Raw genomic sequence first — 25,436 nt, 5'->3', positions numbered from 1 at the left:
AGTAAGCCAGTAGGGCATTAGGCCAGCAGCCTAGTAGGCTACTATAGGATTTTAACACCCCCTCTGATTAGCTACTGTAGTAGCAAGCTAATCGTATAAAGGATAGGGAAAGAAAATGCAGTAAAAAATGCTAAGGAAAAACATAAGAAAAACCTTAGTAAAAGTAAGTTAGTATAAGTTAGCAGGCCCTAAGACCTAGTAACTCGCGGAACCTAGTAAATTTAGGGCCCGGCAGTGGCTTCGTAAGACCATCAGCAGGCATACTATTAGTAGGTAAATAGGTAATTTTAACCAAGCCCAGCTGGGCTTACTCCCTAATATACCGGAATTTTAATAGCGTATGCTTAGTGCGAGCGTGCTAATTAGGGTCGTTAGAATTCGAAATGGAGCCCTAGTTATCGCAGTATAGCGGTATAGGGCGTAAAATATCAATTTCTAGCTCCTTACAAAGGTTAGAAAGCCATTATACCTCGCGGATAGTCTCAAGTAATACATCAGATTCAGCTTCTAAAGTAGATAGCACTACTAAAGAGGCTCGCTTAAAACGCCAGCTAATAGGACCACTATTAATAGTAGTAAGGAAGCCTCCAGTAGATTTAGAGGTTTCTTTACAGCCAGCAAAATCGCTATCAGAATAAGCGGTTATAATAGGCTATTAATTACTTTTAGTAAAGCAAATAGCTAGGTTCTCAGTGCCTTTAAAGTAGCTAAAGCTGCCTTTCGCAGTATTTAAATGCACATTAGTTGCCTTAGATATAAACCGAGAGAGGTATTAGGTAGGAAATGCTAGGTCGGGCCTAGTCATCATCATAAGCCACATTATAGTGCCAGTAAGGCTCTAATAAAGGCTCTGATCAGTAGGGCTAAGGTCTTTTCCACTAGATTCATTTAGAATCCCTAGTTGAAGTAGAATTAGCTAAAGTTTAGTATCCTATAAGCCGAATTTAGCTAAGACCTCTGCTATAAATTGGGCTTAGTGTAGCCACAATAGACCTTCCTTCCTATTTCGTATAATCTATACGCCTAGGAAGAAGGAAGCCGGACCGCAGTCTTCTATAGTATAGACCTTATAGAATTTCCTTTTTAGCTGGTTAATATAAGTTATATTTAGACCAACTAATAGGCAGTCGTCAACATAAATGACGATAAAGGTGCTAGTTTGCTTATTATAAAAGACGGCAGCATCAGATGCTAAAGGTAAGAAGCCTTTACTAGAAATCAGGTCTTTTAGCCGGTATTGCCATTCGCGGGGTGCTTATTTTAGCCCGTATAGGGCCTTCTTTAGTAAAATAGCTTGCTTAATAGAAGGATTAAAGCCGGCTTCTTTAAGTAAAGTTAGTAGCCATTACCGTTGAATATCAGACCAAAGCTTACTATCGCTATTAGTTAGTAGTAGGCTCTCTATAAATTTAAGAAATCCATTAGGAATATCCATATAAATAGTCTTAGAAAGTTCGCTATTTAAGAAGGCGCCTATAAAGTCGATCTGCTCTATTTCCCAGTTATTACTAGCAGCTAAAGCCAATATAACCCTCCAGGTAGGTGGGATAGAGGTAGAAGCATAGGTATACTGAAAGTCCTTTCCTTCGACTTATATAAAACCCTTAACAACCAATCTAGCCTTATATTTTATAGGCTGATTATTGGCATCCTTTTTAACCCGAAAAATAGGCCTATTGCGTATAATTTTCCTATTAATAGGAACGCTAGACTTAGGAATAAATTGGAAGACTTTAGTATCCAATAGCTGCTCAAATTCCTTAAATAATGCCTTTATCCAAAGGTCTTTTTCAGGGCTTTATAGCACATCCTTCCAGCTATTAGGCGTACCATTAGGGGCCTTTTTAGCTAGCTTACGCTTAGCTGCATAGCAGGAATCCCATATCAAGTAATATAAATCCTGATTAGGGAATAAATCGGTAGGGCTAGTAGGGTCGGTAGGGCTAGCAGGTATAGCAGGGCCAGTAGGGCCAGCAGGGCCAGCAAAGTCGGCAGGAGTAAAACTAGTAAGGATATCTATAAGGTCATCCTTTATAGTAGCCAAGGACTATAATATAGGACGGTTATCCAAGGTAGCATTAGTATTAATAACGCTAGTATTAGTAGGGTCCGGCATGCTTTCTAGGTCATCCGGTATAACATTAGTATTAGTAATATTAGTAAGGTTAGTAGGGTCCGGCATGCTTTCAAAGTCATCCAATAAAATAGCAGGTTCTCTACTAAATACCCCCTCTAAACCTATATTTTGCCCTCTATAAAAGTCTCCTTCTAGGCCATTAGAAATAGGGCCTATACCTTCATTTTGATGAATAAAGGTAATAAAAGTTATTTTAGTAATAACCTTCTTCTTTAGAAGGTAGACTAGGTAAGTATTATTACCTAGAGTAGCAAGGAGCCTACCAGGCTCGATACAGGGCGCTAATTTACGGCTTTTTACACGCTTTTCGTGTGGTATAAGCACTTCAATAGCTGCTCCAATAGCCCTAAGGTTAATAAGATCAGGGTAGTACTCCAGCATAATATGGTCATAATCCTTTAATAGCTCCTGATAGGGGCTAGAAGATCTATTAGTAACAGCTATTATATTTACTAGCATAACAACGCCAGTAATTACAGCAGACCAGAGGTTAGATAGTAGCCTTAACCAGGCTATAGTAGCACGTAGCCTATCAGCTATAACTCTAATGGAGCGCTTAGCTAGGCCGTTTTATTCATAAATATAAAGGCAAGAGGTATTAAAGGCTATACCCTATTCAACAAGCCAATTACTAAGCATTTTGTTAATTTCATTTCCACCATCATAGTGGAATTCAACAGGCGTTTTACTATATCTGACCTATAGGCTCTATATAAAGCTCTATAATGCTTTAAAAACAATAGTGCCTTCCCTATTAGGCAGCAAGTAAAGCCAGCGGAATCGGGATTTTCTGTCCACTAATATAAGGGCAACAGGTCGTTTATTATATGGCATAGGTGATATAGCAAAAGTATCACCTTCTATAATATCTAGGCATTTAGCTGGATTAGGTATCGCATCTTTAGAAGGTCTTCTAACCTTTTTAGCCTAGATACAGGCTAGGCAGCGAAAATCAGCATCTTTAACCTTATTAAGGTTAGGCAGACTAGGGGTATTAGCACAGGTCTTTTTAAGTAGCTAAATACCTATATGCCCTAGCCGTATATGCCAAATGCCGGCTAACTATAATAGCTTCTGATATTCTGTATCAGCAGTTACAGGGGCAGGAGTAGGGCTAGTAGCCACTACAGGATTTTCGCTAGTCGTAATAGCGGGCTCTTCGCTAGTCGTAATAGCAGGAGAATTAGTAGTAGGGCTAGTAGCCTCTACAGGTTCCTTACTAATTGCAGTAGTAGGAACAGGGGTAATAGTGGTATCCTCAGGATCACTATAATCAGCAGGGTTAGTAGGGCTAGGGACCTCTACTATTATACTATTAGTAACAGTATAATAGCTGCAAGGTTGATGCAGTAGTGGTGTGTCTATTCCTTTCTATAGAAGGAAAAAGCCGTATTTTTCAAAATTAAAAATGCCGATGCATTTACGGCTTACTGACCAAAGCTAATTTTTAATTAATACCCCTTTAGCGGCATAGTGCTTTACACCGCTAATAATATTAATATCTAAGGTAGGAATATATAGGGCATTCTTGAGCTCTATAATACCCCATTTGGTGGGATTAACGCCCTATAGTACAGTAAATCGTGCCGTGCCCCAACCAATAGGGGAAATAGGGCCACCACCAGTAGTAATTACCGGCTTATTATCCTTCTCAAAATGGTGAAAAGTGGTGAAATGCTTCTTATCATTAACAATATGACAAGTGGAGCCTGTATTATAAAGGAGGGCATCTTTAGGGGTCCTACCGCCTGATTTAGCACTATAGCTTATAGCTAAGGGCTGGTTATCAGTGGATATAGTAGTAGAAGAAGAGGAATAGGATATATTAGTATCCTGGGTATTATAATTGCCTATAATAAAGGCCTCGACATCTTGCTGATTATTGCTAGAGTCCTATTTCTTCTTCTATTGCTACTTCTTTTTCCTATTATTAGTAGAATTATTCTTGCTATTATTAGTAGAAGCGGCATTAGTAGACCCTTTATTCTTAGAGTCCTTAGAAGCCTTAAGCTGCTTAGGGTTATTATTAGCAGCCACCTTATTAGACCCTTTAGAACGCTGTTCTTCTAATAGGTCAACTATAAAATACTAGAGGTTAAATTTGCTGCTGTTAATAACACCCTGGGCGCTATAAGCCCTAATCATAGAGCATTAACGTTCCGTCCAGCGGGTAAATACCCCCTCTACAGCCCATAGATACTGGTTAACTTAGTCGAAAGAGTCGATCTTAGAACCTAAGATTCTAAGGCGAGAAATATAGCTATTAAATTCGCTATTAAAAGCCTCTAAAGTGCCTTTATAACCGGTAAAGGTAAGGGTGTGAAAGGTAGGGTATAAGTGTGCCCGCTATACTTCTAGTGAGTGGCAGTACTAGGCCACCAGTAAAAGGTAGGCTTCCTCTGGGTCGTTACACCAGTCTATAGCCTCCGCAGCTTCTTCACCACAGCTATTCTTTAGCATTAGTAGTAGAAGTGCCTGCTCAGACTTATCAAAGTGCCTTGCTATAGAAGGGTCGTTGACAAAATTAGCTATTTTAAAGGCCCGAAGTTGTATAGTAAGGGCCTGCTTCCACTGGTCGAAATTATAAGGGCTTTTTAGCTTTTGGGACTCTTTAAAGCGGTTGGCAGTCTTAGCTAATTCCTTAATAGCCCCATCACTAATTTGGTTAGTGATAGTTGTTATTAGTGGCGTTATATAAATAGGCTCTTTACCCTTATATTTTATAAGGGTAGAAGGTTGGTCGATTTCCATAATGTCAGCTTCACTATCATTATTATCTTTAGTAGTAGTCGTCCTAATAGAAGGTCCAGCTTTAGTGGCTTTAGTAGGCTTCTTATTAGTAGCCTAGGTAGCCTGGGTGTCATTATTTTGCCTACTAACTAGGCCCTATATAAGGTCAGTTAGTATATTCATCTGGGATTTCATATCGTCCATATCTAGCTGTAGTTGTGCATTAGTATCAACTTCAGTATCGGATTCAGGGACCTTATAGGATCCTGACTCTGCCATAGTGGGCAAAAAGGGTTTAAAAATCCATTGAAAAATAGTGCCGATAGTTATAAAAACAGAGGAATAACTAGCTAAATAGCTAGCAAAATAATTAAATAACTAGTCGGATTGCCAGTATATATAGTGGCTAGTAGCCTACTATAAAAATAGCCGCAGATTATAGCGGCCGGTCTCAGTATAAAAGCACAGATGCCGTAGGCGTTGTGCAAGTCCAGAATATAGCGTTAGTATATAAGGTGCTTATGCGGTGCCGTAATATAAAGGTGCCGTAAGTGCCGTAGGTGCCATAGGTGCCGTAGGTGCTATAGGTGCCGTAATATAAAAGGTGCCGTAAGTGCCGTACCAAAAGTGCTATAAGTGGAAGAGTATAACAGGTGCCGTATAGTGCAGTAGGTGTCGTGCACTAGGTGTAAAGATGTTATACAGTGGTATAGTGTGATAGATATCACACTATAAAATCCGTAGGTGCCGTAGGTTACGCCGAAAAATAACGTAAGGTTACGCTAAAAATGCCGTAAGGTTACGCCGTAAATTGCCGTTAGGTATGCCGTTGATTGCCGCAGGGTAATACCATAGGTAACAAAGGGTAAGCCAAAGGTAATAAGGGTAAGCCAAAGATACCAAAGGATAGCTATATTAGTAGTACTAATAAGCAAGAGAGACCAAAGGGTGAACACAAAAGAGGTAGGGTAAAAACAAAGAAGTAAAAACCCGGGCTCATAACCTATTGCAATTCTCAAGGTCACTATAAAAGCAGAGCCTTACTAGCTAGCTAGATGGCACAAGACTGTCTGCGACCTGTGAACTAATCTTAGTATAAATACTAGATTTTTCACTAAGTCCTAAGACTATACAAGTGCTATAAAGCAGGGCAAGTGTAAAGGCAAGGCAAATATAAGATAACCAAAAACGCAGGGAAGGTGGAAGTTAAGAGGCATATAGTGCATTAACAGGTTCGATTATGCTACCCTTCTACTATCTAGAAAGAAGGGGAAAAGCTATCCTATATATACACGAAGGAGGGGTGGGCCCAGGCATCCAAGGTAGCCAGTAAGAAAGCTCCCCGTAATACTCGCTATGCCACGTATATAATACGTCAGCAGCCCCACTATATCCAGCCTTTCCAACCACCCTAACCACCGCACTAGTAACTAGTCACCACACTAGTAACTAGCCACCACGCTAGTGACTACCCACCACACTAGTGGACTAGCCACCACACTAGTAGGCCGCCACCACACTAGTAGGCCCACCACGCTAATTTAGCAATGCCACACCTTTTTAGCAAGGCCTACCTTACTTGATATACAGTAAATAATCCACTGAAAATCCTTAAGGTAAAAGGCAAAGGCCTAAGGTAATACTACCATAAGTCCAAGAGGCGGTATAAGGACTAGAAGGTCAGTAAGCCAGTAGGGCATTAGGCCAGCAGCCTAGTAGGCTACTATAGGATTTTAACAACTATAGCTCGCCGAGATCCTTAATCTTAAATGCCGCTATTAATGCCGTATAGAACGATTTGAATATCTTTATCTGTGACTTATAATAAAGCACGATTAGGTTATTAATATAGAAGAATATAATAAGGAAGCTATTAATAAAGATATAGGGGTCCTTGTAGACCTATTTAAAGCCTTATTATAATAGGAATCGTGATAACTCTTTAAACTATAGTAGTAAAGACCTTTAAAGCCCGTATAGGGTATATAATAACCTAATGAATGTAAAACTATTGTGGAATCCATTGGGTTGTTTATAATAGATAGTCTCGTTAAATAGTATATTAAGAAAGGCCGTAATGAAGTTATATTAGTGTATTTCTAGGTTAAAGAAGCATATTAACGCTATAAGAAGCCGAAATATATATACTATAAGCGCTGCTACCTAGGTATTATAAAGATTATAGGGTTATTGATTACTATGAATGTATAATTGTGCCTTATAATTGGTGAGATACCTATTTTAGTCTTATTTATAGGTAAATACCTACTTTAGGTCTAATAGCTTAATCTAAGGGTCGATAGATAAATCATTTTATTAAATAATATACCTAATCTCCCTATTTATAACCTTCGAATATTCTTCTTTTGCAGTAGCGATAAATTCCTTACGCTTAGGGTGCTTTCTAAGCTCCCTTTATATTATAGGCTCTTTAGGTATATTTATAATATATGGTGCCTTTATTATAGCTAAAGGCTTTGCGATCGAAGCTATAAATATATCGTGAGTATTTCCTTCGAGCTTTATATAGAATATATTATCAAAAGGAGCAATCGGCTTAAATTTATTATTAGGCTTAGGCGAAAATAGTAGGGATAGCAGTATCGCTTAAGCGATAGCTTTTTTAGGGTAGTTTATAACCTTAAGATTAATTTCTATTAGTTAAGGGGTATCGTTAGTAGCTTTATTTTATGCCTTTAGTGCCTATTTAATAATAGGATCGTTAGTAAAGATATTTTTAATCGAATTCCTAGATAATATAAGTTTAAAGTCGTTAATAATAGGTGTTTTTTTAATATTACCGATGAGGCTATTTAAGGCCTCTTTCTATTATTTAGAAATCGGTAAGTAGCGTTTATTTTAATAAAAAACGGTCTTATCGAATATAATATAGCTAGAATTAAACTAGTAGCTTCTTTTTAATAAAGGCACCTAAATTAGGTACTAAGTGGTCGAGATATAGCCTACTAAATACCCGATATAAGCTTTTTAATTAAACTTTAGACCTTTCTATAATATCCTATCGCGAGTTATTATAAAAGCCTTATATCTATAGGCGTAAAGGTAGTAAATTTATAGATAAATATCTGCCGGTAGGTATTTCTAGGCGGGCTTATTATTATAGAGCTAAAGTTAAAGCATTTAAAGAGGTAACTTTTAGTTATCGTAAGGTCTTTCCGACTTCTTAGGGCTTTAATTTAGCAAATATACTATTGCTTTAGCTGTAATAGGCTATAACTCCTTAGGAAAGCCTACTTATATATTAAGAAGGGCTATCTTCATCTTTAATACCCCCCTAGAACGTTTAGTATAACCGTTCTAATATTAATAACTAGGGCTCGAATTTCGAATTATAATGCCTTTCCGCTTAGCTTCTTCCCGATTATTACTAATCTAAAGCGCTATTTCGTTATTAGAGATAACTATTGCGATCGCTATATTATATAAGTATAAAACTTAGTTCTCGAAGATTAGCTAATATCTAGATAAGTCGGTCTTTTTAGGTATTATAAAAATATACTTTATTTTTATGAATCGGTAGGTGAATAACGCTATATATTTATTACCGTTGAAAGTAATAGCTTATAGAAATAGATCGAAAGAGACTACTTTAAAGGATTCCTAAGGCATTAAGAGCTTATAAGATAATTATAATATCTACTTTACGATTTTTATACTGCTATAAACCTTATAATTTGAAGCTTCTTTTTCCTTAGGTATCTATAATATATTTTTAAAGATATAATCTATTAAATCCCGACCTAAGTGCCTAAAATATATATGCTAAATAGTATAAGGCGTTTTCATCGAAGTTTTAAGCTAGCAGCTATCTCCTTAAGCTAAATAGGCTTTATTAATAATTAAGGCTTTATTTTAAGCCCTTATAATAAATTTATCTATAGGCATATTGTTTTTACTACTTTAGTAGAAGATATAGGGCCTTTCTTCTACCTAAGAAACTTAAAAGATTACTTTTTATTAACTATTTTTCTATAGGTAAATCTTATCGATTTTATTATTCTAAAATAATCCCTTATTTCTTATTTTTTTTATAGCGAGAAGATTCGCTATAATCGTCGGATTATATAGAATATCGGTAAAAGTAATAGCCTTTCTATCTTATAATATAATTCGAATAGAGCTAATACTAAGAACTTTTAAAATACTATTATAAGTATTACGAACGAGGTACTTATCGATATTATAGTCAATATTAGTAAACTACTTTATATTATTAAAAACGTGCGTTAAAGCGCTACTATCGAATATAATATAAGACTTTAAAAGGCCTAAATTATTTAGGTGAGTTCCTATAGAAAGAATAGATATTATAAATACTTTATCTTCTTTTTTTTTCTCTATTAATCTATCTTCTTCTTTATTATTATCGTTATTACTTTTGCTTTTACCTTTATATTTATCTTAAAAGGCTTTAAATGTATTTTATACTTTTTTAGATTCCTTTTTTATTTTTTTATATATAGCTTCTTAGCTTTTCTTATTGATCCTATCTTTTAAATAGTTTAGAGCCATCAATAGAGTCAATATCTAATAATTTTTATAATAAGGCCCCTTTACTATATAGGGCTTGCTATAGTATTTATAGGTCTTTTTCTCTGCTAAAGATAAAGCTAAAGTATCGCTAAAAGCGGCTTATAACGAAGGTTTAGTATCATTAATTATAAATGCTATATAACTACTGCTAACCTTTTCTTTCTCTTTTAGCTCCTATTTCTACTAAATATATTTAATGGTTATTAGAAAATCGAGATATTTATTCTATTCCTATGCTTTTACTATTCGATTGAGGATTTTTTCTTTAAAGGCAGGATACTTTTAACGAAGAGCTTCTACTAGCTATTTAGTAAGCATATTCCCGTTAATAAAGATCGAGTCTATTCGCATTAATTGCTTATACAATATAGAGATTTCATTGAATTATTCCTCTATATTATATCTTACGAGGTTATACCGTATAGCCTGCTTAAATTTTTCTTTAAGGTATTCCTAGATAATAAGCTAAACCGGTTGTATACGTTCTATTAGGTATTAAATTTTTCTTTAAATATTCCGATCGCTTGCTACTAATATCTTATAGCTAGGACTCAGCGTTGATTTAAACCATGCTATATATGCTCGAAGATTCCGATTAAATATTATATAACAGTTATTCTAAAAGTTATACTAAATATTAGCTTGTTTTATCTATTCTGCAGTAGTAATACCACTAGGGCGTTATATCGGCTTGAAGTGGTGGTTTTCTTTAATATTTTCGACTTATTACAGCCGGATTATTCTTATTTTTACCATTAGTGCTGCCGATAATGCCCTAGCTGCTGATGCAGCTCTAGTATTTGCAAAAGGGGCACGATCTATAGCTTCTATTAATGAATCTACTGTTGCTATAGATATTAGTATTGATGCTAATGCTTGCGTGGAATAGATAAGTTCATCTAATTCCTATACCGGTAGAAGAGGTATATTTAATATCGTCGAACCCTTAGGATTAACGAATATCTAAATATCATCCTCTAAAGCACGCTTTTGAATATAATTATACTAGATATCCTAATTATATCGGGATATTAGCTTGACTGCTAGTTTAGAGCTATCATTAGTAATAGTACCTATTTTCGCTGATAATAATATTTAGGGCACGAATTGATCTAACGAAAATAGTAATTAAGATGTCGATTTATTAGATCAAAGGAAATATCGCGACTTTCCGAATAAATAGCCTCCTTTTTTGATTGATAAGGCTATACGAGTATATTAGCAATAATGCTTTTGATGGATTCAAAGGGGAATCCTAAGCTTACTTAAATAGGATCCGGAAAATAGTGGCTTTTATAGCAAAATAAAGATAATAGTTGATCTTAAGGCTGGGCCATAAGGTAAGGGATTAAATGAGGTTTTTTGTTGTGATATTTAAGTAATTGCTACCATGTTAGAATGCATAGGGAAAATGCGATAATGCTTGATTGAAGGAACTAAGTCCTCTCTAAGAGACTTGTATTCCTAGCTATTTATAGTGGGATAGGGGGTACCCCTAAGGGCTTACTGATCTAGGGAGAACTCGGCATATCCACCCTCGGATATGACCGATATCCACATTATAGACAGCCAATTTCCCTCCGACACCCGTTCCCCCTGCTAAGCGTAGCTGGTCAGGGAACAATGATAATCCGCAATGCCGGATCGTCATCGCCAAACATTTTGAACAGAGCAAGCAGCAAGGACAAGCCGAGTACGATCAAGCGCTCGACATCCCGTTGCTCGTCCCTCTTTCCAGACCCCCGATGGCGTTTCTGGCGCCTTCGTGCCGGAGCGGCACTTTCCGCCAAGCCGTCTGCCGGCCGTGGACGATGCCGTCGTCCAGGCATTACTCATCCATGCCCAGCCGGAGCGCACTCATGAGGGAATTGGATCGGGCTTCGCGACAGAGCGCGAATAAAATGAAGAAGCAGCCGAGCATGTCGCAAATGCAAAGGTCGGCCAATGCTGAATTCTACCACGACGGCTGTGGTCCCCTCTTCCCAGGTCAGTCGGTCGCGTCCCCTGTACCAAGCGCATAAACGGATCGATTCTCTCGCGAATGGATTCCTCCCGAGTCCCTGATGAGGCTGGAAAAAAAAAGGAAAAAAAAAAAAACAGAAAACGTCCGCTCACACTGACAATAGGCACGTTCATTTCGCTCCCGCTGGCGAGACATCCCAAGCCTCCCTACGAATTCGCCCAGTACTCATGGGCCCGCCTCAAGGCGTGGATTGCTGGGACCACCTCCATCCTAGGCTTCAAGCTCCAATCCATGCCCAGCTGGACGACAAGGCCGAGATGGAAAGCCCGTCGGGGCCAGATCGCCCCCACCGCCAAGGCCATGTACCGCGAAATGCTCGAGGCCTTTGCGGCCGGCGACAAGGCCGCCCTGCACAGCCTCTGCCTCGGGGACTTCGCCAAGAAGCTCTCGGCGGCGATTGACCGTCGGGATCCCAAGCACGGCGTGCGGTTCCAGCTGCTCAAGTACAACAGCAGGCTGCTCTATCCGAGGCTCATGTCGCATCGGATCTACCCGATGAACCAGTTCGACAAGGACCTCTACACCGAGCAGGCCGTCGTGGCGATTGCTTCCACGCAGCAGGCCTCGAGGTACGACACCGCCACGGGGGAAACCGTGCCGGGGAGCTTGAGGCTGCAGGACAAGATGGAGTACGTGGTGCTGTCGAGACAGGCCAGCTCGAAAACGTATGAAACCGGCTCGTGGAGGATATGGGGGACAACCTCGGCCACCACGCTCGAGACGCACCTGCAAGAAATGGCCGTCGTGGAGAGGGAGCAAGCAAAACAGTCGGGCTGGGACGGGTCGTCCTCGAAATAACGGAGTGTTTCGCCGCGGCACGCACACGCGTGCTGCTTGTGGAGGGCTTTCAGTCCTGGAAATGTATAACTTGGTAGATGTTTAGGTCACCTGCTCATGTGTATCATAGCTTTACTGCATTAAAGGGCGAGTGGAGGGGGGGGGGGAATAGCGATGAAAAGCCATGCGACATTTATAACTTCAATCTAAGCAAGACCTGCCTGATTGATGTTCTCTTCTCTACAATGGTTCTGCGTGCGTAAAGCAGGGATCCGAACCCGGGCCTCTAAAGCGGTGTTTATGCCTGCTCATGGCTTCCTTCCCCTCTTTCCGGTAGATGTTTTCTTTTATATTGACTCAAGCCATCTTGGAAATGAGGCTCGAGTGGTATGCGAAACAACTCTGATTCAGCTCGGCCAACGAGACAATCAGAAGAACCTTCCGGCCTTGGCGGTGCCAGCTACGACACGCTGCGGAGAAGGTGAATCGCTGCTGCAAGGACGAGCCGTGGTCGGACGGTCCAGGGCGTCGAACCTCTGGCGGCAAACCTTGGCTTTGGCGAGCTGAAACGACAGGCGGAGTCCAAGAGCGCCAAACCCCCAGAGGATACCGCCCAGGGGAGCGGCCACGAAAGCGCCAAAGGCGCTCCAGTCGTTGGCGTACAGGCCGTTCTGGAGCAGGAGGAGCTTACCGCCAGCCTCGGCACTGCCGTAGTATATGGTGCCGAAAATGAAAACCGTCACGATGCCGCCCAACCCGCCAACAACCACCTCGAAGCCGCGCCACCAAAACAGTCGGTCGACCAGGCCGAGGCACAGCACGGGGATGGTGGCTGCCGAGAGGAGATCGCTGACGAGGTAGATCTGCAGGATGGAGGAGGCCCGTAGCGCAACCACTACCACGGGGATGATGGTGACAATCACCATGGCGCGGATGTACCAGATGTTGAGGCTGTTTCGGAAGAGGTCGTTGGAGGCCGAAGACACCATGGCAGACTGCAGGCTATCAAAGGCAGCACAGCTGAGCGAGACCACCATGACCAAGACGACGCCAACCACCCAGCCGGGGAGGTTCTGCAGAAGCAGGAAGAATGCCAGGGATCCCTCCTGGGCTGGATCGCCGGGCCAGGCTCCAGACCAAGCGGCAATCAAGCCGGTGCATCCGACAAGCGTGAGGACGCACAGAACGACAACCGTGGCCACGGACACGCCAATCATGAGATCCCTGTCAGACTTGGACGAGAATGTACGCAGCCAGAAATTGGAAAGGAAGAAGTCGTTGGTGAGGACGGCAACCGGCAAGATGTACAGAAGCTGCCAGCCAAGAAGCGTGGGCTCGAGAAGATGTGACGAGTCGATAAGATCTCGCCTAATTTCCGCCTTGGCCCCGACGGTAATGGCCGCAATGACGATGAGGCCCACGACCATGGCCCCTTGAACGACATCGGTGAGGAAGGAAACCTTGAACCCGCCGAGAGCTATATCAACGCGTTGAATGTCAGGTTCCAGTGGTTCATATTACGCAGAGTCATGTTTCTTTCTTTTCTTTTCTCTTCTTTTCTTTTCTTCTTTTTCAGACGTGAGTGACGTGGCATACAGGTATATATGGTGGTTATGACGCATTCAACAATGATGACGGGGAGGCTGTCCAACCCAGTCAAAGCCTGGACCACCTGGCCAAGAGCAGACAATTCCGCTACCATGTACAGGAACAAGGTGACCAATGTCAGAAAGCTGAGGTACAGCATGGCGACGGTGCCGTAGCGTTGTCTGGTCCATTCCGTCAGGACGAATCCCTCTGGGCACTTGCGTCGGATGACGGGACCAATGACACCGAAAACGAGCATCGGCAAGGCCGATGCCAGGGCGTAAGTCACAACACCCTGGACTCCCGTGATGGTTGCCAGCTCCGGGTACGAGAAGAGGATGCCAGCTCCGAGGGCTACGATCCGTCAGCGTGTTCCAAACGGACGTACTAGGGGATGCGCCCCCCCCCCTGGGGACAGGGGGGATGGCAAGTCAGAGCGGCAAACACATTTCCCACGCAAGCGTTAACTTGATCGAGTAATCACGGTACAATCTCAGCTTCAGATTCACAGCCTCGAGATCTCTCCGACTGCCGGTCTCGGAGTTGGATCTCGCCAGCTCTTTCAAATCGGCGCCCGTAGTGAGCCACACTTCCCCCCTTTCCAACCGGCGAGGTTTTTGACGTTTTTTTTTTTAATTTTGTTTTCCCTCATGAAAACCCAGCAAACCGAGATCCAAGCCTCTGTATAGAGTGTTCAGAACCAATCGGATTTTGCATCAGTCAGTCATCGGAGGCCTTGGAGGCCCCAGAGAAGACAGTCATGCCAAACCTCGTCGGTAAGAGGGGGTTCGAAGACGTGAAACCAGGAAACGAACCTACTCATTCAAGCTTGAACCGCTTTAAGAGTACCGGAGGAGACCCGCAGACTTTGCCTGACCGAATGGCGTTTGCTCTCGAAAAGTGCGACGTCGCATGGAAAAACATGTCCCGCCCACCGCTCCGGGGGGGTTAAACAATTTGCTGCCAATGAGCAGCCGAGGCATGCAGTACTCACCAGAGGCAACAAAATTAAGAGCCAGAGGAAAAGCTACCGAGCGAGAAAGAAGGGAAAAAAACAAGTCATTATTAGGTCAGTGTGACTGAATGTCGATTGTCTGGATGAGTGAGATGCTTCAACATCTTTTGCATCTGCGAGTCAAGCAAGGGAACGGGGTACAAGCTAACCACTCTGTGTTCCATTGCTTGCGAGGAACTCGACCTTGGATTGCCTTCTCATCCTCCAGGCTATGCCTGTGCCAAGGAGCCTGCAAAACCACAAGAAAGTTAGCAACACATGGAATTACTCGGTTGGCGTCTGGGAGGTAAAAGAACAGAACGCAATGAGTTGAGAATTGCGCACAGGAAGGCTCCATAGGTGAGATAGATGAGGGCATTAGAGGCTTGAAAAGATGGTTGCCCCATGGTGGTAGAGGACAATCGGCCAGGCTCTCTTGCTCCTCTTGCCGCCAGTTAATGGATTGAGACAAGAAAACCGCAAAGCTTCAATTCTTGAGGCTAGACCAGACAAAAGTTCAGACAAAATGCTCAATGCTGACATAAGTTTTCCGGGTGGAGCTTGAGCAGGATTCCATGAGGCAGCATCAATGATCAAGGCTAGGTGAGGTACCTTGTGTACCTGGAGAGAATTGGGTTCCATAGCTACATGGCCAACGGATCGCGAGCTTGGCATTCGGACAACGTTCGCAGTTAAACAAGCGATATACCGCTTCGTGTGTGTCAAAGACCTCCCACGGCAAACATTGGCGTCACTGAAAGTGTGTCAAGCCGTGGCGCAGTAAACTCCTACATACATCCTGGTCATCATTACTTCTGGCGCGAGTAGCCAAATAAAATCAAGCTCCAAACGTCCACTCTCACTTCCTTTCCCGTACCTAAAATGACTTTCCCATATTCGACGCCAATTTCCTGAAATACTCAAACACAACAGTTGAAATACCTTTGACGACCGTCTTACATCGGCACCAGGAATTCCCACTGGCGTCGTCACTAGAAATAGAGGGGAAATTAGAAAAGACAAAGCACTGAACAGTTACCATATCGAGGTTGATAAGAAGAAAAATATGGCAAAACATTTCCTGATTGGCTTGATGCGTATTGCTCTCAGAATAGGCAACGACGCTAAAACATATGTTTTGCAATCCTTGTTTGAGCAAGCATTGGCGCGACCCCGCCCAGCGACTGGTTTTTTTTTTTTGTTGATTTTTGTTTCCACTCTTGCGCAGCGCTGGTAAAGCGGCCTTACCACGACGCACAGGACCGTGATTTTCTGATGTCAGTGATATGGAGGTCAATGGCTGCCTTTGCGGCCTTCGGGGCCATCAATCTCCTCATCTAGAGCTTGAGAGGGAGGATATGGGCTCAGCATGGGGGTGGGAGAGACGATTAAATTGCCAAACATATCGTACATGGTGCCATAATAATGAGGCCCCATGTAGCCACCGTATACCATTCCTGGCGCGGCTTGAGGGGTCATAGGTGCGCCTACATATGGATATCCGTATGGTGCGTAAGCCGGCATCCACGCCATGGGAGACGGCATAGAGACATGAGCTCCCTCTAATGCCACAGTGGAAGGGTTTTTTCCCTGAACATCTGCGAGCGCCGTGCGATTTGGGGTTTTGGGGCTCGTAGTTGACTGTCCCAGGACCCTAGCTGCTTCAATTGTAACAGTAGGACTGGACGGCTTGTCGTTGGACATCTGAAACTCCACAACCTTTTTGCTCGGGGCATCATGCTCATCAGTTGAGATGCCGTCAGCGCCAAGTGAATCTGGTTGCGATTCTTGAGGGGCACTGGATATGTCTGTTTGGCTTCGCAGATTGCCTGATGAAACAGCGCCCCCCAGGGTTGTGTTTGGGAGAAAAATGGTGGATCGCGGTCGACTTCCTCGCCGATTTGAAAAAACCTTTGAGTTACATGTCATAGAATGTGAAGCAGCCCCGAGATGGCCCGTAGGCGAGGTTGCTTCGAACTCGTCGGTCTGCTCAGTTTCAAAAAAAGCAGAAGGACGACGTCTTGGTATCGTGGATCGCACATGGCGCAGCTGGCCAGGTACACGCTGTGGTGTTGAGAAAGTTCGAGATTGCTTCCTTTCCACGCGAATACAATAGCCATCAATAGTAGAAGCGTTCTATAGAAAAGAAAGTCAGCATAGGGATGAACGCAAATTGCATGAATACAGTACCATAGCTGTCACCAAGTCATCTGGCGCATCTGGCCTCGTAAACTCCACGAACCCGAAACAGTGCTTTTGACCTGAAGCTACATTAGACTGGCTGCATTGTAAATGCGTCATGATAGGCCTTACCATTTGCACCCGGTATAAGCTTTTTATATAGTTGGACATGAACGACTTCTCCGCAGGAGCTCGTCATGGTACGAAGAAGTTCCTCGGTCATAGACAGAGGCAAGTTTCCGATGAAAGCGGAGCGACGGTCTTTATCATATTGCTCCATAACGCGGGCACCGTCCCATTTGGGCCCGGCAGGGGGGGTTGTAGTAAGATCAGAACCTCGCTTCGGATCATTGGCAATCACCCGAAAATTCGGATTTTGAGCAAAGTACTGCACAAACAATTAGATGGGACATGATAGAAACAGTACATCTTAACAGTGCTGGTGTCCTTACTTTCACAGGTTCTCGTCTGTTGTCATACATTTTGTAGGTCACCAGAACCGCTGGCGGAATATTCAGCGACTTCTGCATGGCGTCGGGGAGATACTCGGCTTTCGCCACCTCGCCCAACTGCCCAAGCAGGTCAGAGGCTTCGTTCAAGCGAGTGACCCCACCAGATCTCTTGAAGACAATAAAAGATGCTGTCTAGGTAAGCCACGTTTGTAGTCAAGGGGGAAGGGGCATTCGTACAATGAGCTCTAGCCATCTCTGTACGACATGGTCGCCCGAGAATGGCCATGCCTTTACCAAACTTCTCTGCATTCCTCGCATGATCGTCTTTCTATGGTGACTAGTTAGTTGTGCTCTGCAGGGTCAATCATCCGAGACTCGTTCTCGTGCTTACAGTAAATTGGCAGAACGCAAACGGCATTTGATTCCCGTCTCGTTTAATCTTGACCCAAACTTCTCCAAACTGACTAAATGCCTTGGTAACCTCTAATTCCAATTTCTCATCATCATATGGCTGTGATAAGCTGAGACATTTCTTGTTAGTATCTTAAATGGCCTGAAAGAATAGCCTAACCATGCGTACTTTGCCACAAACATGCAGGCTGTGCCTGGATATATGCCTTGAGCATCGACTTTGGTGGCGTTGTGAGTCAGCGCCTCGAATTGGGCATCTGCCACCTGGTCCGGGCCAACAACAACTTCACCAGACACTTGCGTGAATACGTCATCGTCCACGCTAGACCCTACTAAAAATGCAGATGAACTAGACGATCTTGTCAGAAGGTTTCCTGTCGACGATGGATAAACAGCGCTCACGTTGAAGACCCGGATGCACCATCCTCAGAACAGGCTTGTTTCTGACGTTGTCTAATATAGGTCAGTGTCATGAAGGGAGGAACGCGAGCTAATGCTGGATGAATACTTGCCGAGAAGCCGGGGTCGGTGACATTGTAGCACTTGCAGAAGTTTTTTTTACTCCTAGACAGTAGTTAGCGGCCACGAAAACGAGAACTGGAGCACTCTGTCTCAATTTCAGAGAAAACGGTCGGGAGACAACAGAAATTAGGTAAGGAAACGGCAAAAATCACCATTCCTATGGTTGAACCACCAAAATACGGCATGAGGAGGAGGGTGAGGAGGAAGTATGTACTCGAAGTCCCAAATCTCCTCTGCCTCGAGAGAAAGTAATAGAAGGCCGCTAGTAAAGACAAAACAAGCTGGCGAGAAAAGACAGAAAACGGAAAACAGGAGGAGGAAGTCATCCAATGGGGCGAAAGCAATAGCAAAGCTTGACTTACGAATAGCACAGTCGTCCGAAGATACCGATGCCCCCATACCGAGGGGCTCGTGCGAAGCGCACTTTCGCATGAAATGAAGACCATCCCCAAGGGATGGTCGTTTGCCTCTACTAGGCCTGTGGGGTTTTGAGGCCATCTGTGTTGCTGCAAAATCTTGGGTTCTTCTTCGAGACTTCACTCAGTCGTCAGTCTTGAGGATCTTGAGCGGCGCCAATGCAGAGAGAGATGAGAATTTGAGTCATGGATATGAAAACCATGATTCTCACACTTCAAAGCGTAAAGAGAGGGGCGGAGTTGAGACAGTACTTACCAGGGGATGCCTGTGTATCAGATTGGCGAAGCAAGTATAAGAGTAATTACGAAGATAAAACCTTTGCCAAGCCGTCCTATATTCTCGTGGAAGAAGCAGAGGACATCTGTTTCATGTACGATATTTTCAGATACGGGCCACAAGTGTCCCACGCACGCGAGAAGAGAATCAGGGCGGGGTGAAGGAAGGCGCGAGAGTTGTTTACGCAAAATAAAATAAATAAATAAAAAAGAATCAACAACGAGAAGGAGCAACTCCGTACACTTGCCAGGTGTGGAACAGCCCTGACAGTCCGGACAGTCCGCCACTACAGTAAGACTCCGATGATCGGCCTGGCCAGCTTCCTGCTTGGGAGGTGCCTAAGGTATGCATCGACATCGTCTCAGAATGTACCAGAGGCTTTCCTTGTCCCGCTGAGTGCTGATGGAGTGATGGAACAAAACATCATGAGCAGTGAGTGCCCTAGAGTGATATCCAGTAGCATATTCGCGCAAACAAAAGGCCGCATCAGGGTTTCATCCAAACTCGCCGCGGAGCTGACTTGAACAGCTTTGAAAGATTGTTGAGACATCGTTCAGCTTCTGTAGCTCCCATGAATCCGAGAGTGTATGTACAGCATCTGTATGTTTTTCGGCGTGTAGAAAGATGGTGGGCTAGATGGACTCTTGACGCCAATCCGTGCGCGTACTCAAGGGACCAAAATTACTACCTTGGCTGTGACTTGAATCCAGGGCGTCCTTATTCTTCGGTCAAGTAATCCATACCAATGCAGGCTCTCTCACCTTTGACCCTATTCCTTCCAACATGAGAAGCTTCCTGGGAGTTTCAGACGCATGATATGCGTTTATCAGTCCGAAAGACTCGAACATGGTTGAAGATGGGAAAAGTGAAGATTTTTGAGATGGAGAATGCTGTTTCAAACATGACTGTTCTTTTGGTGAATCAGATGCACTGTGTCGTGGCAGAGGAGCCAATCCTGTATATAGTAGGCAGGGTATATATCGCCAGCAAGGAACTGAGCCGTCTGAACAAGAGGGTATAAACGGATACGGAGTACTAGGTCACGCCACACAATCTAGAGGGCCAAAGGAGATTTGACGTCAGGACACCAGGCATGTTCCATGGCACATTCGACTTTCTACACGTACCTGCCATGGGTTATCGCGAGTGAGCTCCGTCGCGCTCAACGCCTCTACCATTGCAGTTCCAACGGCTGTGTGTTTGTGTTTTGATGCACACTCACTCTCCTTGCGTCTCCTCGGTCTCCCTCGATTGCAGCTCCTGTTCACGCTACAGCCTGAAAGAATCCAGAAACATGGCCACTCTATGCCGGAAAGCCTCGGGTTCTTCCATGCCAGGGTTGTGCCCGGAATGCTCGAAGATTGCAAGTTGCGAGTTCTGCATCAGCCGGTGTATCTCTTCGCTAAACTGTACAGGTGCGATAGGATCATGTCTCCCGACCAATATCAGTGTTGGAACAGAAACATCGGCGAGTTTTTGGCGCACGTCAAAGCGAGGTTGGTTGTAGCTCATGGAGAAGTTGTGTGTTTCATAATGCAAGTTCAGTTCGCCAGGATGGACAGCGGCTTTTGTAGGCCCGCTGCCTGGTGTCTCGAGCAAGTACATGGGCATGGTCTCGAAAACGGAGGCACGTAGGTCGTCGTTGCTCTTCAATGCGCCTGTCCAGGTTCTGTACTGGCGATCCGCGTCGGCCTTGACTCGAGGATGCGTCAAGGACGACTTGAGGCTCCACATGGTGCCCTTGGGGCCCGAAGCCCAAGTATCACGAAGGAGGAGGGCAGAGACATGGTTGGGATGCTTGATGGCATACTCTAAAGCGACGATTCCGCCATAAGAGCCCCCGGCCAGAATGATTGGCTCGGAGCCGGCCCGGATCCTGGTCAATCATCAGGAACTTGTAGTCTTTACGGATAGATTCGGCGAAACGGGGCAAAAAAAAAAAAAGCAAACGCCTGGTTGGCAAGAATTTGGCCAAAGACTAGCCGGCTACCTACCTGAGCTCATCCACATCAGCAGCCCACCTTTCATGGGTAAAGGGGCCCTTGAGATCACTCATGCCACTCCCTCGCGCGTCGCAAACCAAAACTCGGAACCGTGGAGCGAGGAATCCAAAGGAGGCCTCTGATTCTCGGTGGTCGGAAAGCCCTGGGCCACCATGCAAGGCAATCACAAGCTGCTTGGATCTGTCGCCATCCCCCAGTTCTCTGACGAATAGACGGGCTCCATCACTTAGCTGGACCAGCGTCCCCTCGGACCCGTATGTCATTGTGGAAGTCCAGAGCTCGAGTGTTTATCCGGCAGACGGATGAGATGCAGATGAAAAATGGCCCCTCGAGCAGTAGCCGGAACACCCGGGTGGGTGATGGGATTGATGACGGAAAGGGGATGACTTTCTGGCCCACAGCCCCTGCGTGATTCCGCAAGCGCAGCGACTACCGAGAGGCACAGACGCGCCCAGGAACCTTGGACAAAGTATCGACCGATAGCCCAGTTCGACACAAAAGCGCAGTGGCTCGGGAACTGCAGGGCGGGGTGAATGCTGGCATGCTGTAGTCGATCGTGTCGTTGGTTGTGTGCCGGGGGGGGGGGGGAGGGTCTGGTGGAGTTGAGGCTTTTGGGTCAACCATACCAGACTCAGACTGACTGCATTTGGTTACCATTCAGCACAGCTTTCGCGGCGGGGTAACATTAGGTACTTGTAACCTCAAAGACAGGAGGTAGGTGCCCCTATACAGGTACCTATGCGTGCGCAGGGCAATTGCTGGCAATTGCCCGCCCACATGGCCTGGGCCTGCCGCCTAATGCGAGCTAGTCATTCCGTCATTTCCCCAGACTACAGAAGACCCCATTGCAACCTGTTCCGTATGCTGCAACCCATACAATGCTCCATGTCCCTTTGGCTGGCAAGACCAGACAGACAGACAACCAACTCACCAGACACCGAGACACCAACACACCGAGACACCAACACACCGAGATATCAACACACCAGCCACACACCACACACGGAGCAGCCCGTTCCTACAAAACAACTGCCTGCAGAGCAACACTGAACCCTTGCGCCGCCCGTTGACTGCCATAGTACGACGTGGTACGGATATCCATCCCATCCCGCCGGCTCGCCTGCCCATGGTTTGCCATCGTCCTACCCTCCAACGTCGGCACTTTTCTTCCCAACCTTTTGCCCGACCCGACTCAGAAAGCAGCACAGAGTCTCGCGTTCCCCCTCTCGCCTTCCCATGGCCTGTGAGCGCGTGCAATGACGATGGGCCGTCCTGATCACCGGACCTCGTCGAGTATAGCATCTTCACCACCTGCCACTGCCAGCACCGCCGCGGTTGGAACCTCGTCTCTACGCGACACCTACGGCGGCCGCCCCCGTGAGCGCAGCCAGAGCCATCATCATCACGTCGATTCCTCCTCCACTGTCTCGTTGCCCAACTCTCCGTCTCCGCCGCCGATTCGCCCATCCATCCTGCAGCCGCGAGTCGCAGTCGCGTTGAACGTCAGCCCTCACTGGCACATATATCTCTTCGCATTCCGTCTTTTCTCCATTGTCCCTGCCCTCTGGTGGGGCCTCCCGTGCGCCTTGCAACTGGTCTTGAGCATATTGCCCGGGCCGGATAGAATACTGGTTGTGCGAGGTAGCTGGGATGGCAGACCACAGAATAGCGACAATGCCGTTCCTTTCGCACTCACAGAGGGCGCTTTAGCAACAACATGGGTCTGTCCTCCTCCTTTTTCTTTCTTTTCCCCACAACATTCGAGAAAACGTATCTTGCTTCGGGTATTGTACGCGGGCATTGTGCTCCCTTTGCTAATCACTGTAAATCCGGCATTAGAGTTTTGCTTGCGGATATCTCGCCTTCTTCTTCACCGATTGCCTCATGTCAAGATGGTCCGTCGCAATGCAGCCGTCCCGTTTCCGGCTCTCCAGAATTGGCTTGGCTAAATCTAGTCCAGGCTCATTCACTATACCCCGCAAGCGACCATAGTTCGCCTGCTGACCATCAACGTGGTCAACGCATATCTCACAATGACTGTCCTATCTTTGGCTGGCGGTTTCCGAGACCACCGGCTCATGCTCCCCGGCTGGATCGGCATAGCAACTGTACGTCGTTCTTCTCGCCCTTTTGGACACGCTCACATATGCTCGCGATATCAAAATTGACCCGTCAAAACAGACATTGACCGTGTGTTACCACATCGCTCACCAGAAAATCAACATACGCAAGGAGACTTCAACATCGATCAACGTCTTTTCTATAGCAAGCTACATCAGCATGGTCACGCTGCTCGTACACATGCACTGCGTCCATGAAGACTATCCCACCATGCCACTGGTCAGTCGTCTTCGAAACATATGGCGTGGTCTTCATGCGATGCTACTTCAGATCAAAGCAGCCATTGAACGAACGGAGCGAACGGAGCGAACGGAGCGAGCGGATCTTTGATAAATGTATCAACACGAGCGAAGTAGACGACTAGAAAGTCAAGTGGGGAGTGCTTGGTTGAAAACAAAAAAACCTTCACAGCTTTTCCCCCCCCTTTTTTTAATAAAACTTCATTTTAATCCGCTATATTAGAATCACGTCGCTTTGTCTGTCAACGTCTCTGGCGTGAACAAGGTCTGGGTCTCACGGGGACATCGCAAGTTGAAGTGCCCATGCAGAGCAGCGTTTCGTCATCCAGCGGATTTCAAAGCAAAAAGAACATTCTTGTTCATCTCCATAGCTATAACGTTTCCGTTCCACTATACTAGCCTAAGCTACGGTTGAGTCGTTGTCAGAGAATCAAAACGATTTGTAGTGAACCATGTGTGACTTGATTCCCGTCTTCGAGTAGGCCGAGAGTTCACGTCTGTTCGCCGCAACGAAGCGTAGGCCGAAACTTGTCTAGTATAGAGGTTCCTCTCCCAACACAAAACATTTCACACATCGGCAGATGGGAATGGCCGTCGTCCTCGAGTGTGACCGGAGCCAAAGTGAGCCCCTGGGTATCAATACGTCTAGAAAGAAGCGCAATACGCGGGGATCAGTCTTGTCCCGAATCGTCCTCTTACGTCAGCAGACAGGCACCCTGAATGGGTGAGAAGCTGACTGGGCGACGGCGAATGCCAGACTAGAAACCGTGGACCTTGATGGTCTTGGAATCTAGCTCAAGCCCTTCCTTCTTGTCGATGAGAAATTCTTGAACATCTTTGCGCTGATCACCCTGAAGCTGGATCACTTCGCCCATTTCAGTGTCATTGACGATGGTGCCATTGCAAGCTGCCGTCCTTTGGTTAGTCAGAGTAATCAACCTAGTCTCGGGGCACATGCACTCCAGTTGCCGATGGACGTGACAAGAAAACCGTACCGAATTTTTTCTTGATGACCTTGAGGATTTTCTTCTGGTCAAATTTCTTCGGAAGACCCTGGACAGTAGTCAAAGTCTTGCGTCCATTACGCTCTGAAATATACATCAGCACGCCACCCTTATCATCAAACGACGTCGCGTGTGGAAAAAGCAAGGGGGTTCGGCTTCTTCTCGAGGCGGTTTGCTACTAGTATAAACAAGGAGGAGCTGGGGAGAACGTACGCTGGATACGTATATGTATGTAATTCTGGGCCTGCTTGGTCTCGCCCGTGTCTTCGTCAGCCTCGGCGAAGGGATCTACGCAAGAATCAGTAAACGCGGTGCCAAAAGCGGTTGAGAGAGGCGTAAAGTGAAGAGCCGATGGTGAACAAAGCGAGACAAAAGCGCGACTTCCTTGACGGACATCAACATTCAACAAATACAACGGATAGCCACGTACCGAAGGTCTTAAGATTTTCGATGGACATAAACTCGGACGTTGAGGGGTGACTTTGGGAAATGGGTTGGTGGTGAGGAAAAACGGTGCAGCAGCGAAAGGCTGGGACTGAAAAGACGCCTTGCTGTGGGATGGTTTTTCTTTGTCAAGGGGGAGGTGCGAGAAGGTCCTGTAGGTGTAGATGAATTACTTGTTACTTGCTGCAAATCTGAGCCCAAGATGTGGACGGCGAGAGGCGAAGGCTGCAAGAGCGTTTGCGACAAGAAAGCCGGATTGATGTGTGGTTGACGTGGTGAAGCAGAGGGGGGGGAAGTGGGGAGGTGAAGAAACTGGAAGCACTTTAAAGAGGCGGGTTGGGTTGGGGGGGGAAGGCCGCTCCATTCGGCCCAAGTCGGCCACATTGTTAGCTTGTTATTGATTGCTGAGGGAAAGGGCGGGTGGTTGGGTGGGCCAAGAGGCCCCGCAGAAGAGTCTGGCGGAGGCGTTGAGATGCCTGATATGTAAGGTAGCAAGGGAATCCAGCCTTGCCCGTTGGCCCGCCCCATTCCAACAATTTCCAAGTCACGTCGTGGCTGTGGACG

At 45.3% G+C, this 25,436-nt stretch overlaps 7 protein-coding genes across 7 annotated transcripts; 3 read left to right on the top strand and 4 right to left on the bottom strand.

Annotated features, from left to right (window-relative positions):
* Positions 1-11,259: 11,259 nt before the first annotated feature.
* On the top strand, positions 11,260-12,242 carry UV8b_04117 (uncharacterized protein; the record flags this gene model as incomplete). Its single annotated transcript, XM_043141615.1, has 2 exons — positions 11,260-11,407; positions 11,548-12,242. 2 exons carry the CDS (start codon positions 11,260-11,262, stop codon positions 12,240-12,242), a joined length of 843 nt encoding a protein of 280 aa, XP_042997549.1.
* Positions 12,243-12,649: 407 nt separating this feature from the next.
* On the bottom strand, positions 12,650-15,209 carry UV8b_04116 (uncharacterized protein; the record flags this gene model as incomplete). Its single annotated transcript, XM_043141614.1, has 5 exons — positions 12,650-13,698; positions 13,818-14,162; positions 14,803-14,835; positions 14,973-15,052; positions 15,148-15,209. The coding sequence occupies 5 exons, from the start codon at positions 15,207-15,209 to the stop codon at positions 12,650-12,652; spliced, it is 1,569 nt and encodes a 522-aa protein (XP_042997548.1).
* An 886-nt stretch (positions 15,210-16,095) lies between these two features.
* On the bottom strand, positions 16,096-18,319 carry UV8b_04115 (uncharacterized protein; the record flags this gene model as incomplete). Its single annotated transcript, XM_043141613.1, has 9 exons — positions 16,096-16,631; positions 16,725-16,938; positions 16,993-17,063; positions 17,116-17,371; positions 17,436-17,572; positions 17,673-17,763; positions 17,827-17,956; positions 18,016-18,195; positions 18,249-18,319. 9 exons carry the CDS (start codon positions 18,317-18,319, stop codon positions 16,096-16,098), a joined length of 1,686 nt encoding a protein of 561 aa, XP_042997547.1.
* Positions 18,320-20,330: 2,011 nt separating this feature from the next.
* UV8b_04114 (uncharacterized protein) lies at positions 20,331-21,327 on the bottom strand (the record flags this gene model as incomplete). The annotated part of the gene is made up of 2 exons (XM_043141612.1): positions 20,331-20,937; positions 21,056-21,327. The coding sequence occupies 2 exons, from the start codon at positions 21,325-21,327 to the stop codon at positions 20,331-20,333; spliced, it is 879 nt and encodes a 292-aa protein (XP_042997546.1).
* Positions 21,328-22,320: 993 nt separating this feature from the next.
* UV8b_04113 (uncharacterized protein) lies at positions 22,321-23,515 on the top strand (the record flags this gene model as incomplete). The annotated part of the gene is made up of 4 exons (XM_043141611.1): positions 22,321-22,785; positions 22,904-22,959; positions 23,025-23,172; positions 23,246-23,515. The coding sequence occupies 4 exons, from the start codon at positions 22,321-22,323 to the stop codon at positions 23,513-23,515; spliced, it is 939 nt and encodes a 312-aa protein (XP_042997545.1).
* Positions 23,516-23,727: 212 nt separating this feature from the next.
* Positions 23,728-24,144, top strand: UV8b_04112 (uncharacterized protein; the record flags this gene model as incomplete). The annotated part of the gene is made up of 2 exons (XM_043141610.1): positions 23,728-23,744; positions 23,907-24,144. The coding sequence occupies 2 exons, from the start codon at positions 23,728-23,730 to the stop codon at positions 24,142-24,144; spliced, it is 255 nt and encodes an 84-aa protein (XP_042997544.1).
* Positions 24,145-24,182: 38 nt separating this feature from the next.
* UV8b_04111 (uncharacterized protein) lies at positions 24,183-24,886 on the bottom strand (the record flags this gene model as incomplete). The annotated part of the gene is made up of 4 exons (XM_043141609.1): positions 24,183-24,331; positions 24,420-24,512; positions 24,642-24,716; positions 24,859-24,886. The coding sequence occupies 4 exons, from the start codon at positions 24,884-24,886 to the stop codon at positions 24,183-24,185; spliced, it is 345 nt and encodes a 114-aa protein (XP_042997543.1).
* Positions 24,887-25,436: the final 550 nt, after the last annotated feature.

This window comes from Ustilaginoidea virens, chromosome 3 (assembly GCF_000687475.1).
Source record: "Ustilaginoidea virens chromosome 3, complete sequence".
Lineage (NCBI taxonomy): Eukaryota > Fungi > Ascomycota > Sordariomycetes > Hypocreales > Clavicipitaceae > Ustilaginoidea > Ustilaginoidea virens.
Note: the sequence above shows the minus strand (reverse complement) of the source record. Positions and strands in the feature narration are given on the sequence as shown.